The sequence below is a fragment of the Oncorhynchus gorbuscha genome, linkage group LG16 (assembly GCF_021184085.1).
Source record: "Oncorhynchus gorbuscha isolate QuinsamMale2020 ecotype Even-year linkage group LG16, OgorEven_v1.0, whole genome shotgun sequence".
Taxonomy (NCBI): Eukaryota; Metazoa; Chordata; class Actinopteri; order Salmoniformes; family Salmonidae; genus Oncorhynchus; species Oncorhynchus gorbuscha.
In genome coordinates, this window is record NC_060188.1 from 89,507,959 (window position 1) to 89,524,489 (window position 16,531).

General features: G+C 41.1%; 1 protein-coding gene across 1 annotated transcript in view; it reads right to left on the reverse strand.

The window, feature by feature from the left end:
• Positions 1-5,496: 5,496 nt before the first annotated feature.
• The window catches only part of lman1 (lectin, mannose-binding, 1), a 29,766-nt gene continuing 18,731 nt past the window's right edge, over positions 5,497-16,531 (reverse strand). Inside the window, exons 11-13 of the mRNA XM_046307265.1 lie at positions 6,745-6,904; positions 6,382-6,509; positions 5,497-6,057 (exon numbers count right to left, since the gene is read on the reverse strand). Of these exons, the coding sequence (XP_046163221.1) occupies positions 6,021-6,057; positions 6,382-6,509; positions 6,745-6,904 (325 nt within the window). The 3' untranslated portion in view covers positions 5,497-6,020. The remainder of the gene's footprint in view (positions 6,058-6,381; positions 6,510-6,744; positions 6,905-16,531) is intronic.

Genomic DNA, 16,531 nt, shown 5'->3' on the forward strand with positions numbered 1-16,531 from the left:
GTACTGTACTGTGCTGTACTGTACTGCGTTGTACTGTACTGTGCTGTACTGTGGTGTACTGTACTGCGCTGTACTGTACTGTGCTGTACTGTACTGTACTGTGCTGTACTGTACTGTACTGTACTGCTGTACTGTACTGTGCTGTACTGTACTGTGCTGTACTGTGGTGGGGAGGCGGGTGAAGGAGGCAGTTTCCTGTGAAAGAAGTGTCATTATCTCTTATTTATGACGAGTGACACTGCAACAATGCAGTCTGACAATAACAGATTAAGGTTTGCATCTAATATACTCTATATATACTCTAGACAGCAAGAGAGAGAGAGAGAGGGGAAACTAATGGCAGAACGTACAGTACTTTCGGAAAGTTTTCAGACCTCTTGACTTTTTCCAAATTTTGCTACGTTACAGCCTTATTCTAAAATTGATGAAACAAATCCAAATCCTCATCAATCTACACACAATGCCCCATAATGACGAAGCGAAAACATCTTTTGCAAATTTTTAAAAATTGAAAAACAGAATTATCTTATTTACCTAAGCATTCAGTCACTTTACTATGAGACTCTAAAATGAGCTCAGGTGTATCCTGTTTCCATTGACCATCCTTGAGATATTTCTACAACTAACTTGATTGAATTCAATTGGACATGATTTGGAAAGGCACACAGTTGACAGTGCATGTCATAGCAAAAACCAAGCTGTGTGGTCGAAGGAATTGTCCGTAGAGCTCCGAGACAGGATTGTGTCGAGGCACAGATCTGGGGAAGGGTACTAAAAAATGTCCGCAGCATTGAAGGTCCCCAAGAACAGTGGCCTCCATCATTCATAAATGGAAGAAGTTTGGAGCCACCAAGACTCTTCCTAGAGCTGGCCGCCCAGCCAAACTGAGCAATCGGGGAAGAAGGGCCTTGGTCAGAGAATTGAGCAAGAACCTGATTGTCACTTTGACAGAGCTCCAGAGTTCCTCTGTGGAGATGGGAGAAACTTCCAGAAGGACAACCATCTCTGCAGCACTTCACCAATCAGGCCTTTATGGTAGAGTGGCCATATGGAAGCCACTCCTCAGTAAAAGCCCCGCTTGGAGTTTGCCAAAAGGCACCTAAAGGACTCTCCATGAGAAACAAGATTCTCTGGTCTGATGAAATCAAGATTGAACTCTTTGGCCTGAATGCCAAGCGTCACATCTGGAGGAAACCTGTCACCTTCCCTACAGTGAAGCTTGGTGGTGGCAGCATCATGCTGTGGGGAGCTTGTTCAGTGACAGTCAGGCTAGTCAGGCTCGAGGGAAAGATAAACGGAGCAAAGTACAAAAAGATCCTTGATGAAAACCTGCTCCAGAGCGCTCAGGACCTCAGAATGGGGTGAAGGTTCACCTTCCAACAGGACAACGACCCTAAGCACACAGGCAAGACAACGCCAGAGTGAATTCGGGACAAGTCTCTGAATGTCCTTGAGTGGCCGAGCCAGAGCCCGGACTTGAACCCAATCGAACATCTCTGGAGAGACCTGAAAGTAGCTGTGCAGCGACTCTCCCCATTGTTATGGGATTTATATGTATAATGACTAAATTATGTATACATTTAACATAGAAATATAACTAACCGAATACTACCCTGTCACTGTATGATTGTATGAATCATAACACTAAATCTAACGTGTGTAGTTTTAGTCAAGAATTAGAACAAGGACTTTCTGTTCCTTGTTAGAGACAAATGGAGCTATCATCAGACCGGCTGGAATACTGTGTTCCTTACAGGACATCCTGTCCCCACCCAGGGAGGGGAGAGACATTGGGCTTGTAGAAGATTGTTTAACAGGTGGCAGACAATGTGATAAGATTTGTGAACTATGTTGCTATTGTATCTGAGGAGGAGGGACATTTATGAAAAAATGTGAGGTATATAAACCAAATGTACATGGTATTATGACCAGAGCTCTCGAGAATAAACGCTATTGGCCAAGATGACTGATCTCTGTCAGTTTTATTTAAATAAGAACCTTACAAATTCTTAGAAACAGACAGAATGTATTAATTGCATTGGTTTAATGAACACATAGGAACAAAATCCCTCTGACACCCATCCAACCTGACAGAGCTTGAGAGGATCTGCAGAGAAAAATACAGATGTGCCAAGCTTGTAGCGTCACACCCAAGAAGACTCGACGCTGGAATCGCTGCCAAAGGTGCTTAAACAAAGTACAGAGTAAAGGGTCTGAATACTTATGTAAATGTGATAGCAAATATATTAGGAAAAAAAAATACAAAAAATATTCTAAACCTGTTTTTGCTTTGTCATTATGGGGTATTGTGTGTAGATTGATGAGGGAAAAAAACTATTTAATACATTTTAGAATAAGTCTGTAACGTAACAAAATGTAGAAAAAGTCAAGGGGTCTGAATACTTTCCGAATGCGTTGTATGTGGATTGAGACACATTCACCACCAGTGGTGTCCATTAAAACATAAATGTTTTACGTGTTACAATATTAATTTTCACTCGCTATGTGGTCATACATTCCCTCGGAGGTTGACAAGAGGATAAAGCCGGTATTTGTACACATGCCATCAGGATTAGTGAGAGGTCACGGTGGTGATGTGACCTGGAAGTATAATGGTTAACATCATACTGTAGCTCAGGAGAAACAGCATCCACATCACAGCTGCTATAACCAGCTGAATCACAACAAGTTAAACTACATGACCAAAAGTATGCGGACACCTGCTTGTCGAACATCTCATTCCATAATCATCTGCATTCATATGGAATTGGTCCCCACCTTTGCTGCTATAACAGCCTCCAGTCTTCTGGGAAGGTTTTCCACTAGATGTTGGAACATTTGGTGCGGGGACTTCCAACATCTAGTGGAAAACCTCTATACCAGGCGGTGTGAAAAGAATTCCCAGGAAATCGTCAGACCCCAACCACCCAAGCCATAGATCTGACACCAACAGGCTCTTGAACAGCTTCTATCCCCAAGCTATACGACTGATAAATAGCTAACAAAATAGCAACATGGACCGAGTTGACCCTTTTTTTTCAGTCTCTATGCACACTAACACACTGTCACTCCATCTGATCACACACACATAATATTAACAATACATTTATACTGACTCACATGCAAGCTCCTGCTACTCGGTTTATCGTATATCCTGTTGCCTCGTCACCTTACCTCTATACATAACTATCGTCATCACTCAAGTATTCCTGCACATGTAAATATAGTATTGGAAAGGACTTAAATATTTCCTGCATATAGTATGCTTATTTACGTGTATTTAATTTCTTATTTCTTTTTTTTTCTAGTAATACATTGTTATTGATTATTGAATTGTTGGGTTTTGAGTTTGCAAAAAAGGCATTTCACTGTGACATAAAAACTTTAAATTTACTTCCACAAGAGCATTAGTGAGGAACATTGATGTTGGGTGATTAGGCCTGGCTCGCAGTCTGCGTTCCAATTCATCCCTAAGGTGTCCGATGGGGTTGACGTCAGGGCTCTGTGCAGGCCAGTCATGTTCTTCCACACTGATCTCGACAAACCATTTCTGTATGGACCTCACGTTGTGCACTGGGGCATTGTCATGCTGAAACAGGAAAGGGCCTAACCCAAACTGTGGCCACAAAGTTGGAAGCACAGAATCGTATGTTGTAGCAGTCCATTATTCCTCCGCCACCAAACTTAACAGTTGGCACAATGCATTGGGGCAAGTAGCTTCTCCTGGCATCTGCCAAACCCCGATTTGTCTGTCGGACTGCCAGATGGTGAAGCGTGATTCCAGAGAACGCGTTTCCACTGCTTTACACCACTCCAACTGACGCTTGGCATTGCGCTTGATCTTAGGCTGCTCGGCTGTGGAAACCCATTTCATGAAGCTCCCGACGAACACTTCTTACATTTACATTTAAGTCATTTAGCAGACGCTCTTATCCAGAGCGACTTACAAATTCTTGTGCTGACCTTGCTGTTTGGAACTTGGTAGTGAGTGTTGGAACTGAGGACAGATCATTTTTATGTGCTACAGCTCTTGGCGGTCCTGTTCTGTGAGCTTGTGTGGCCTACCACTTAGCGGTCGTTGCTCCTAGATGTTTCCACGTCACAATAACAGCACTTACAGTTGACCGGGGCAGCTCTACCAGGACAGATATTTGACAAACTGACTTGTTGGACAGGTGGCATCCTATGAAAGTCACTGAGCTCTTCAGTAAGGCCATTCTACTGTCAATGTTCGTCTATGGAGATTGCATGGTTTGTGCTCGATTTTAGCAAACGGGTGTGACTGAAATAGCCTAATGAAATAGCCCTAATCTATGGATTTCATATGACTGGTAATACAGATATGCATCTGTTGGTCACAGATACCTTAAAAAAAAGGTAGGGGTGTGGATCAGAAAACCAGTCAGTATCTGGTGAGACCACCATTTGCCTCATGCAGCATGAAACATCTCCTTCACATAGAGTTGATCAGGCTGTTGATTGTGGCCTGTGGAATGTTGTCCCACTCCACTTCAATGGCTGCTTGAAGTTGCTGGATATTGGCGGGAACTGGAACACGCTGTCATACACAATCCAGAGCATCCCAAACATGCTCAATGGATGACATGTCTGGTGTGTATGCAGGCCATGGAAGAACTGGGACATTTTCAGTTTCCAGGAATTGTGTACAGATCCTTGCGACACGGGGCTGTGTATTATCATGCTGAAACATGAGGTGATGGCGGTGGATGAATGGCACGACAACGGGCCTCAGGATCTCGTCACGGTATCTCTGTCACTTCAAATTGCCATTGATAAATTGCAAATTGTGTTCGTTGTCCGTAGCTTATGCCTGCCTATACCATAACCCCACCACCCCCACGGGGCACTCTTGTTCACATCAGCAAACCGCTTGCCCACACGATGCCATCTGCCCCGTACAGTTGAAACCAGGATTCATTCATGAAGAACACACTTCTCCAGCGAGCCAGTGGCCATCAAAAGGTGAGCATTTACCCACTGATGTCAGTTACAACATACAGTATATGACAAAAAAATATATTTAAAAAAAGGTTTTTAAAGTATTAATTACCAAAATTAGGAAGATTCCGGTAACTGTGTTAAATTACAGGTAGCTTTGCAACCCTACCTATACCTCACCACTGGCACACAGCGTTGTTCTCTCTCACATAAGGCCCAGCATAATGTCCTCTGATCTGTCAGAGGCTATTATTGCTGGACACCAGTCTAACGTGCCAGAGACACCAGTCTACTGTAGTGACACCAGTCTACCGTGCCTCCCTTAGACCAAACCTTGACCAGACTAAGCACTAAGCCATGCATTAAGCTAATGTCTTTAAAAGGGATCCTGAACTTTAGCGACAGGACGATAGCGCAAACAGATCTGGGACCAGGCTAGTAGGTCAAATTTAACAACAATTAGTTAGGCTACTTTTTTAATACCTGAAAACCAAAATGTAATCAATAGGATGGCATACAGGAACAAAGACAAAAATGTTGGTTTGTTTTTTTCTTTATGTAAATTTGCTTGAGAAGAAAAAAGAAAAATGGCAGATTGGCATGTTTCAACCATTCAAGAAGACAGACATATTGGACATCCACTGTGGCTTTTCTTCAACACAGTTCAGAATTCATACAAAATTGCACATTTATTAAATCCACAGTTTTCCAAGCTATGTGAACGGGCATTCGGTGTTTTTGTTTTCTGAGAGTGGGAACTTATCAAAAATCAGTCGAAAGATCAGAATATCACCCAACGACTTGTCAAAATACTGTATAGAATATATTACATCATATTTGGAATCTTTTAACAAAATGTCCCACACGAGCATTCATTCACATACCCTATACATAACATCAGATCAAATTAAAACTAAGAAATTAAAAAAGAAACTTCTCAAACAAAACCTAATTTTCAAGTACAATAATTTACAATTTTGAAAAACAAAACCAAACCAAAATAACCAGAAAAATGAACAGTCTCTCATTTACATATTGGCATGATATTGATGAGTGTTTCATCAAAAGAATTTCTTTGCTGCTGCTTCTTGTTGACTTCTGTAGAGGGAGAAGAAAGAGAGTTGAAATTGAGAAGAGAGAGTTGAAATTGAGAAGAGAGAGTTGAAATTGAGAAGAGAGAGTTGAAATTGAGAAGAGAGGAGAGAGTTGAAATTGAGAAGAGAGGAGAGAGTTGAAATTGAGAAGAGAGGAGAGAGTTGAAATTGAGAAGAGAGGAGAGAGTTGAAATTGAGAAGAGAGGAGAGAGTTGAAATTGAGAAGAGAGGAGAGAGTTGAAATTGAGAAGAGAGAAAGAGATGAGTTATGACAAACATAAGATTTTTAAATGTATTAGTTATACTATTTATTTATTATTGCTCTTACTTGTACATAATGTAGCTGAAGAACAGGACTGATTGGATGACCACAAAGACCAGGAAGTGTGTGGTACCCAAACAGGAAGGCATTGGAGGGGGATCGGGGCAGTTCATCACCTGTTTTTCACTGGGGTTCTATACGCAGCATAAGACAAAAAAAATATACAGTAAACATCTAGATTCCTCATGTCTTCGTTCTTCCCCGTCTTCCCAAAACACATTGGAGGAGAAGGTCTGAGGGAGAAGGACCATGGATCTTCTCTTCCAATGTGGTTGGCGAAGGAGGCGAAGTTCGAGGAATCAGGAAAAGACTTGAGAAAGACATGTGGATAACGCCTGAGATTTACAGTCAAATAAGTTATTGACAAACCCCAGTGCGTGTGATGAGGTGTTCGATGTTCTTCTTGACCACGTGTAGATGTTCCTTGATGTCGTTGAAGTGTTGCACCGTCTCATATGTTCCCATGCCAACTGCGTTGCCCTGATGCTGGCTGGCACCAATCTGCTTCAGAGACTCATAGAACGAGTTTCTGAGGAGAAAAAAAAACAAAACCAGAAGAGTTAGATCCCTCTCACTGTAGAACACAGCCCAAGCTGCAGGAGAAACATGTCAGATCCCTCTCACTGTTGAACACAGCCCAAGCTGCAGGAGAAACATGTCAGATCCCTCACTCAGCTGCAGGAGAAACATGTCAGATCCCTCTCACTGTTGAACACAGCCCAAGCTGCAGGAGAAACATGTCAGATCCCTCTCACTGTTGAACACAGCCCAAGCTGCAGGAGAAACATGTCAGATCCCTCTCACTGTTGAACACAGCCCAAGCTGCAGGAGAAACATGTCAGATCCCTCTCACTGTTGAACACAGCCCAAGCTGCAGGATCCCTCTCACTGTTGAACACAGCCCAAGCTGCAGGAGAAACATGTCAGATCCCTCTCACTGTTGAACACAGCCCAAGCTGCAGGAGAAACATGTCAGATCCCTCTCACTGTTGAACACAACCCAAGCTGCAGTAGAAACATTTCAGATCCCTCTCACTGTTGAACACAACCCAAGCTGCAGTAGAAACACTTCAGATCCCTCTAATTGTTGAACACAACCCAAGCTGCAGTAGAAACATGTCAGATCCCTCTCACTGTTGAACACAGCCCAAGCTGCAGAAACATGTCAGATCCCTACTGTTGAACAAACATAGAAACATTCAGATCCCTCTATTGTTGAAAACATTCAGAAACATTTTCTCCTGTTGAACACAGCCCAAGCTGCAGTAGAAACATACATACGATAGGAAACATTCAGACATTTTCTCCATCAGCCGACCAGAAAGGTTAGCGAAGAAAAACATCAGCCCATGGTAAACAACATCTGAAGTAGGCGACAACATTAAACCAGGAATGAATTCCAGCTAATAAAGAATGAAGAGGATTAATTGAATGTCTTCCTATACCTAAATAATCTAAATAAGGTATGTGAACTTTAAGTCTAGGTATTTGTAAGATGATTGAATTAAGGAGGACATGTTTTCCCTATGATAGTGTGTCAAATCAAAAGGGTATTGATTGCGTACACAGACGTTAAATCGCTTCTAGCTCTAACAGTGCAGTAATGCCGAGCAATAACAACAGCACACACAATCTAGATACAAAGCAATCTGTTATATAGGATGAGCCATGACTACAATACAGCATATATGTCTAAAGTAGGTGAAACAGTATGTAAACATTATTAAAGTTACCAGTGTTCCATGTACATAGGGCAGCAGCCTCTAAGGTTCAGGGCAGGGTACCGGGTAGTAACAGTGACTGAGATTCAGGGCAGGGTACAGGGTAGTAACAGCGACTGAGGTTCAGGGCAGGGTAGTAACAGTGACTGAGGTTCAGGGCAGGGTAGTAACAGTGACTGAGGTTCAGGGCAGAGGGCAGGGTAGTAACAGTGACTGAGGTTCAGGGCAGGGGGCAGGGTAGTAACAGTGACTGAGGTTCAGGGCAGGGTAGTAACAGTGACTGAGATTCAGGGCAGGGTACAGGGTAGTAACAGTGACTGAGGTTCAGGGCAGGGTAGTAACAGTGACTGAGGTTCAGGGCAGGGTAGTAACAGTGACTGAGGTTCAGGGCAGGGGGCAGGGTAGTAACAGTGACTGAGGTTCAGGGCAGGGTACTGAGTAGTAGTGACTGTTTAAGAGTCTGATGGCTTGGAGATAGAAAAACAGCTTTGATCTCTCAGTCCCAGCTTTGATGCACCTGTACTGTCCTACTCCCTCTTGATGAAGTGAGGGTGTGAATGTGTGACTCAGACTGACAGACAGGTTTATCCATGTGGTAAAGCTATTGGACAGTTCTCTGGGAACAACATCCAGACCACTAATCCTGATTGAAAAGAAGGAGATGAGGCAGAGAAAGTGGGCCAGCACAGGTGATCACAACACACAGACCGATACACTACGCCGATACACTACACCGACACACCACACACACACTGCGTCCTTTAAATGGTGCATACGTTATATTATATATTTTATGTTATACAAATCGTATCCTTTTTAAAAAATAATCCTAAATCAATAAAAAAACACACACAACACACACACACACACACACACACACACACACACACACACACACACACACACACACACACACACACGTCTAAAGTTAGGACACACCTAGACATTCAAGGGTTTTTCTTTATTTTTTATTATTTTCTACACTGTGGGAAAAAACTATGAAATAAACATATGGAATCATGTAGTAAACAAAAAAGTGTTAAAAATCAAAATATATTTTATATTTCAGATTCTTCAAAGTAGCCAAGCTAAGCCTTGACAGCTTTTCACACTCTTGGTATTCTCTCAACCAGATTCATGAGGTAGTCACCTGGAATGCATGTCAATTAACAGGTGTGCCTTGTTAAAAGTTAATTTGTGGAATTTCTTTCATTCTTAATGCATTTGAGCCAATCAGTTGTGTTGTGACAAGGTAGTGGTGGAATACAGAAGATAGCCCTGTTTGGTAAAAGACCAAGTGCATATTAGGCGCGGACAGTTCAAATAAGCAAAGAGAAACGACATACATAACTGTAAGATATGAAGATCAGTCAATCTGGAAAATTTCAAGAACTTTGAACGTTTCTTCAAGTGCAGTAGCAAAAACCATACTTCTCATGAGGACCGCCACAGGAATGGAAGACCCAGAGTTACCTCTGCTGCAGAGGATGAGTTCATTAGAGTTACCAGCCTCAGAAATTGCAGCCCAAATAAATGCTTCACAGAGTTCAAGTAACAGATGCATCTCAACATCAATTATTCCGAGTAGACTGCATGAATCAGGCCTTCATGGTTGAATTGCTGCAACAACAAAAAAACACTACTAAAGGACACCAATAAGAAGAAGAGACTTGCTTGGGGCAAGAAACACAAGCAATGAACATTAGACAGGTGGAAATCTGTCCTTAAATCTGATGAGAGGTTCTAACCGCTGTCTTCGTGAGATGCAGAGTAGGTGAACGGATGATCTCCGCAGTTTTGGTTCCCACTGTGAAACATGGAGATGGTGTGATGGTGCGTCGCTGGTGACTGTCAGTGATTTATTTAGAATTCAAGGCACACTTAACCAGCATGGTTACCACAGCATTCTTCAGCAATACGCCATCCCATCTAGTTTGAGCTTAGTGCGACTATCAATTGTTTTTCAACAGGACAATGACCCAACACGCCTCCAGGCTGTGTAAGGGCAATTTGACCGAGAAGGAGAGTGATGGAGTGTCGCATCAGATGACCTGGCCTCCACAATCACCCGACCTCAAACCAATTGAGATGGTTGGGATGAGTTGGAACGCAGAGTGAAGAAAAAAAAAAAGAAAAAAAAAGCAGCCAACAAGTGCTCAGCATATGTGGGAACTCCGTCAAGACTGTTGGAAAAGCATTCCAGGTGAAGCTGGTTGAGAGAATGCCAAGAGTGTGCAAAGCTGTTATCAAGGCAAAGGGTGGCTACTTTGAAGAATCTAAAATATATTTTGATGAATACTTTTTTGGATACTAAATGATTCCATATGTTTTATTTCATATATGATGTACTTTACATTATTCTACAATGTAGAAAAAAGTTTAAATAAAAATGAGTAGGTGTCCAAATGTTTGACTGGTACCGTGTGGTATATCCCTCTAGCGCTCTCTCTCAAATATACATATACACAGACACATCCATATCTATGCATCTCTCTATCTACAGTTGGAAGTCGGATGTTTACATACACATAGGTTGGAGTCAATAAAACTAATTTTTCAACCACTCCACAAATTTCTTGCTAACAAACTATAGTTTTGGCAGTCAGTTAGGACATCTACTTCGTGCATGACACAAGTAATTCTTCCAACAATTGTTTACAGACAGATTATTTCACTTATAAGTCACTATCACAATTCCAGTGGGTCAGAAGTTTACATACACTAAGTTGACTGTGCCTTTAAACAGCTTGGAAAATTTCCGAAAATTATGTCATGGCTTTAGAAACTTCTGATATGCTAATTGACATAATTTGAGTCAATTGGAGGTGTACCTGAGGATGTGTTTTAGATTGTAGACCTCCACAAGTTTGGTTCATCCTTGGGAGCAATTTCCAAACACCTGAAGGTACCACATTCATCTGTACAAACAATAGTACGCAAGTATAAACACCATGGGACCACGCAGCCGTCATACCGCTCAGGAAGGAGACACGTTCCGTCTCCTAGAGATGAACGTACTTTGGTGCGAAAACACCAGCTATGTCAGGAGGAATGGGCCAAAATTCACCCAACTTATTGTGGGATGCTTGTGGAAGGCTACCTGAAACGTTTGACCCAAGTTAAACAATTTAAAGGCAATGCTACCAAATACTAATTGAGTGTATGTAAACTCATGACCCACTGGGAATGTGATGAAAGAAGTAAAAGCTGAAATAAATCACTCTACTATTATTCTGACATTTCACATTCTTAATTAAGAGGTGATCCTAACTGACCTAAAACAGGGAATTTTTACTAGGATTAAATGTCAGGAATTGTGAAAAACTGAGTTTAAATGTATTTGGCTATATCCAGTATCTATGAATATCCAGTATCTATATCCATCTATCATCTATCTATTTTGTACCACCTATCCACCTCTAGACAATGTTGCGCATAGCAAAAAAATATAGTTTGTGAGAATGGCTGGATCACAGCTCCTCCAATCCAAAAGTTTGAAGAGAAATGACTGTAAACATACTGTAATTAACAATTTAGCTTAATATGAATGAATCTTAATATTAGTGAATAGTCCAAATTCCTCCTTAATTCTCCCTTGGCTTTCAAAAGACCATTCATCCTCCAACCCAAAAAGATCATGAATGAAGATGACTTTAGCAATCCCCTCTAAAAACACACCGTTAACCCAGATATACCATATCATAATATACCATATCATAATATACTGTATTCGCAATCGAGCAAAGTTACATTATAGACATAATGTACTGACGCTACTTATAACTAAGACCATAAGTATTCGTTTTAGCCAAAGGCAAATTTAGGATTTGTAATCTCTTAAATGGGTAGTGAAGCATTTGTCAGTTTAATGAGTTTACAATATTCCTGGACGGGGCTGGATTAAGAAATCACACGGGCTTTAAAAAAAAAAAATATATATATATATATATAATTGTTAACAGTAGTGTTGAGCGATTAACCAAAATGTCTGTTATTTGTCCGTTTTTAAACAACTAATTGACCTATATCGGTTAAATGATTTGAATTCCATTTCGTTCTGTTTTTTTTCTTCCTCAACGAGCACATTAACACAGTTTCTCTAGATATCAGATCCAGCCTGAACTGTGTAATGTAGTAGAGAGTTGTTTAAACAACGCTTTAAAATGTGTACATGACACTGCAACAAAATTTCCCCATGGGGACAATAAAGTCAGTAAAGTAAAGAAGTTGTAGTTTCCAACAGGCAAATATTCTACACAGTGTAGTGCATAAAACGTGGTAATTACCTATAATTCATGGCGCATCTACTTGTCCAGTCAGAGTTTTACCACTGCCACAGAAGAAGCAGAAGAATCCAATCGTGAGAGGATAGAGAGAGCAGCTGTAGCTTCGCAAGGTATCTATCTACCTGAAAATACATGATCAGGTATTCCCAAACTGGGGGGGGGGGGGGGGTACGCGCAATGCCGTCGGGGGTACGCTCAACACGTCGGGGTACGCTCAATGCCGTCGGGGGTACGCTCAATGCCGTCGGGGGTACACCTGCACATGTCGAAGACACAAGTTGTTCTGCTTCCACGAGCACGTCCATTGCTAGCATCAGTAATTCTACATGTTGTTGTTAGCCCAGCTAGCATCAGTAATTCTACATGTTGTTAGCACAGCTAGCATCAGTAATTCTACATGTTGTTTGCCCAGCTAGCCAGCTAGCATCAGTAATTCTACATGTTGTTGTTAGCCCAGCTAGCATCAGTAATTCTATGTTGTTGTTAGCCCAGCTAGCATCAGTAATTCTACATCAGCATCAGTAATTCTACATGTTGTTGTTAGCCCAGCTAGCATCAGTAATTCTACATGTTGTTGTTCAGCCCAGCTAGCATCAGTAATTCTACATGTTGTTGTTAGCCCAGCTAGCATCAGTAATTCTACATGTTGTTGTTAGCCCAGCTAGCATCAGTAATTCTACATGTTGTTGTTAGCCCAGCTAGCATCAGTAATTCTTCATGTTGTTGTTAGCCCAGCTAGCATCAGTAATTCTACATGTTGTTGTTAGCCCAGCTAGCATCAGTAATTCTACATGTTGTTGTTAGCCCAGCCAGCATCAGTAATTCTACATGTTGTTGTTAGCCCAGCTAGCATCAGTAATTCTACATGTTGTTGTTAGCCCAGCTAGCATCAGTAATTCTACATGTTGTTGTTAGCCCAGCTAGCATCAGTAATTCTACATGTTGTTGTTAGCCCAGCTAGCATCAGTAATTCTACATGTTGTTGTTAGCCCAGCTAGCATCAGTAATTCTACATGTTGTTGTTAGCCCAGCTAGCATGGATACTGACAGTTGTGAGTCTGATGCAGCCGAAGAGTTACTGCCCCCATACCTGGAAAAGCACAGAACAACAGACAGGGACGTTGGACCATCGAAGTGGTGCAAATATGATAACTACATTGATTTGGGGTTCACTTATATTGGGAATAGCACCTTTCCTCAGCCACAGTGTGTTATATGTGCAAAAATACTTATTTTCCACCATAATTTGCAAATAAATCCCACAATGTGATTTTTTTGATTTTTTTCTTTCTCATTTTGTCTGTCATAGTTGAAGTGTACCTATGATGAAAATGACAGGCCTCTCATCTTATTAAGTTTCGAGAACTTGCACGATTGGGGGCTGACTAAATACTGTTTTGCCCCACTGTATGCACACACACATACATATATACACACACACACACACACACACACACACACACACACACACACACACACACACACACACACACACACACACACACACACACACACACACACACACACACATATATATATAGCAAAAATAAACCTGGCGAATTCAACAACAGGAAGCCCCTGCATTAATCCAGCCTTGCTCCTGGACAGGGAGAGAGGGGTAGGAGAGAGAGTATGACGGAATGGTCTGGATTCTAACCCACGCCATCACAGGCATAGGTGCTCTGAAGGCATTGGCACAAATCGGTAGAACACCCAAGGCAACCCAGAAACAATTTGAATGATAGTGCGAGTTTCCTACAGTTTGGGGTTTTGGTTTTTTGTTTCCTACAGTTTGGGGTTTTGTTTCCTACAGTTTGGGGTTTTTAAGTCCAGCCAAAATTCCACTCCAGAGCTAAGAAAAGACAAACATACTGTAATGAACAATATATAATCTTAATGTCACAGTGAACGGTCCAAAGTCAATCTCCAAATCCTCTTTAGGATCTTCCCAAAAGGCCATTTATCCTTAACATCAGAAACAAAATCTACCATTAACAATAAAAAGGCATGATTGCTGAATTAATCCCATGTTCTTAACCCAGATGCACAGTATCTTAATAAAAACAACTTAGTGAAATATTATAGATCATATTCAATTTACCAAGGTTTAAAACAGAAAAAAAAAATGTATTCACACTATTTATAAATAATAACAAAAAGTATTGACCTTAGCTGGGGGCAAATTTCAGATTGGGACTCTCTCAAGTTTGTTGTGATGGTGGCCAAGCCGTGTAAACCACAGCCTCCAGCACACATCTATGGTGTCGGCATGGGTCTGAATCCTGCCTACTGCCCTTTGACACAAAGTTATCTTTCCCCACTGTCATCATCTCTGTTCAATAAAAGTCAGGATTTTTTTTGTTGAATATAAAACATCTACACAGTGCATTCGGAAAGTATTCATACCCCTAGACTTTTTCCACTTTGTTACGTTACAGCCCTATTCTAAAATTGATTCATTCGCCTTCCAACAGGACAACGACCCTAAGCACACAGCCAAGAAAATGCAGGAGTGGCTTCGGGACAAGTCTCTGAATGTCCTTGAGTGGCCCAGCCAGAGCCCTGACTTGAACCCGATCGAACATCTCTGGAGAGACCTGAAAAATAGCGACACTCCCCATCCAACCTGACAGAGCTTGAGAGGATCTGCAGAGAAGAATGGGAGAAACTCCCCAAATACAGGTGTGGCAAGCTTGTAGCATCACACCCAAGAAGACTTGAGGCTGTAATCACTACCAAAAGGTGCTTCAACAAAGTACTGAGTAAAGGGTCTGAATACTTATGTAAATGTAATATTTAAAGTTTTCCATTTGGAATAAATCTGAAAGAAACATTTGATTTTTTAACTGTTTTTGCTTTGTCATTATGGGGTATTGTATTTGAATAACTCTGTAACGTAATAAAATTAGGATAAAGTCCAGGGGTCTTGAAGCATCCCGAATGCACTGTACATGGGTTGTGATGGACGTCAGTTCACAACACTCCTTTCTCTGAAATTATTTACTGCTGAGGGGTTAACCTTAACGAGTATAATACATGATATTGTCTATTGAAACTATAATATATATATTTTTAATTACATTGTGGCGTCTGTTAAAATGTGCAAATCAAAAGTGCCCATGTTAAGGAAAATGTGCAAAATACAGAAGTTATAGTGGCGTGTATCAAAAGAGCAGAATTAGACTCAGTTGACATTTTAATAAAGTGAACAAGATCACGTTTCTGATTAAATTACATTTTCTTATAATGTATTATTACTAACAGGAGGGGTACGTCTTTTCCCATTAGTATCGTCTTAAGATTTAAGATGATTACACGCTAAAAACACTTGACAAATAAAAGCAATTGGAAGGTTGTAAGTATATAGGTCTAGGGGGGGGGGGGGGCGACATCAAGAAAGCAATCAGAAGGATCCCATGTTTTGTATCTGTGTTTGAAGGATGTATTTAAAAGACTGAGGTCAAATCCTCCAAGGACAAATGGTGCCCGAGATGCATCCTTTTCTTTCAGCCAGCCCAGGGCCACATGGCACAGAGCACACAGCTGAGGGACGGTCAGACAGTAGAAGACATTTGTATAAACAAAATCCAATTTGTTTCTCAAAATTAAGAAGCAGGCAAATCTCCCTCGAGAAAGTAAGTGAACATTATTAAAACTGAGTCTAATCTTTATCTTGTCCAAGTGACCCATTTATGAGAAAGCCCTTCTCAGATCAGAGAACATAATTTACCAGAGACTAACAGTAAGACGAGGTCAATCACATAATCATAATTCACATCTCTATAGACGGGGTCAAGATCTTAACGAGGGCATAATAATCTACTAGATTATAATCCCATACAGACCAATCACGTTACTGCATTAGAGTCAGATGTACACTATGTCTGTACTGTGTTTGTATAGTCTTAATGTTGTGCCGGTCGGCTCGACTATAGTATGCATTCTTTGAAGTTCAATGTTAACTTCAAAATCTCCCTACCATCATATCTAAGCCAATGTCAATGAAAATATGCAAATTAATTTGGGAAGTACACAACACACTCCGCCTCTCGTCATGATCCGTCCAGCCATTCCAGAGAATCAGTATATCGGATTTGATGGGTCGTTAGCACTAGGGTCAGACAATTATTTTGCCAAAACCTAGCTCAA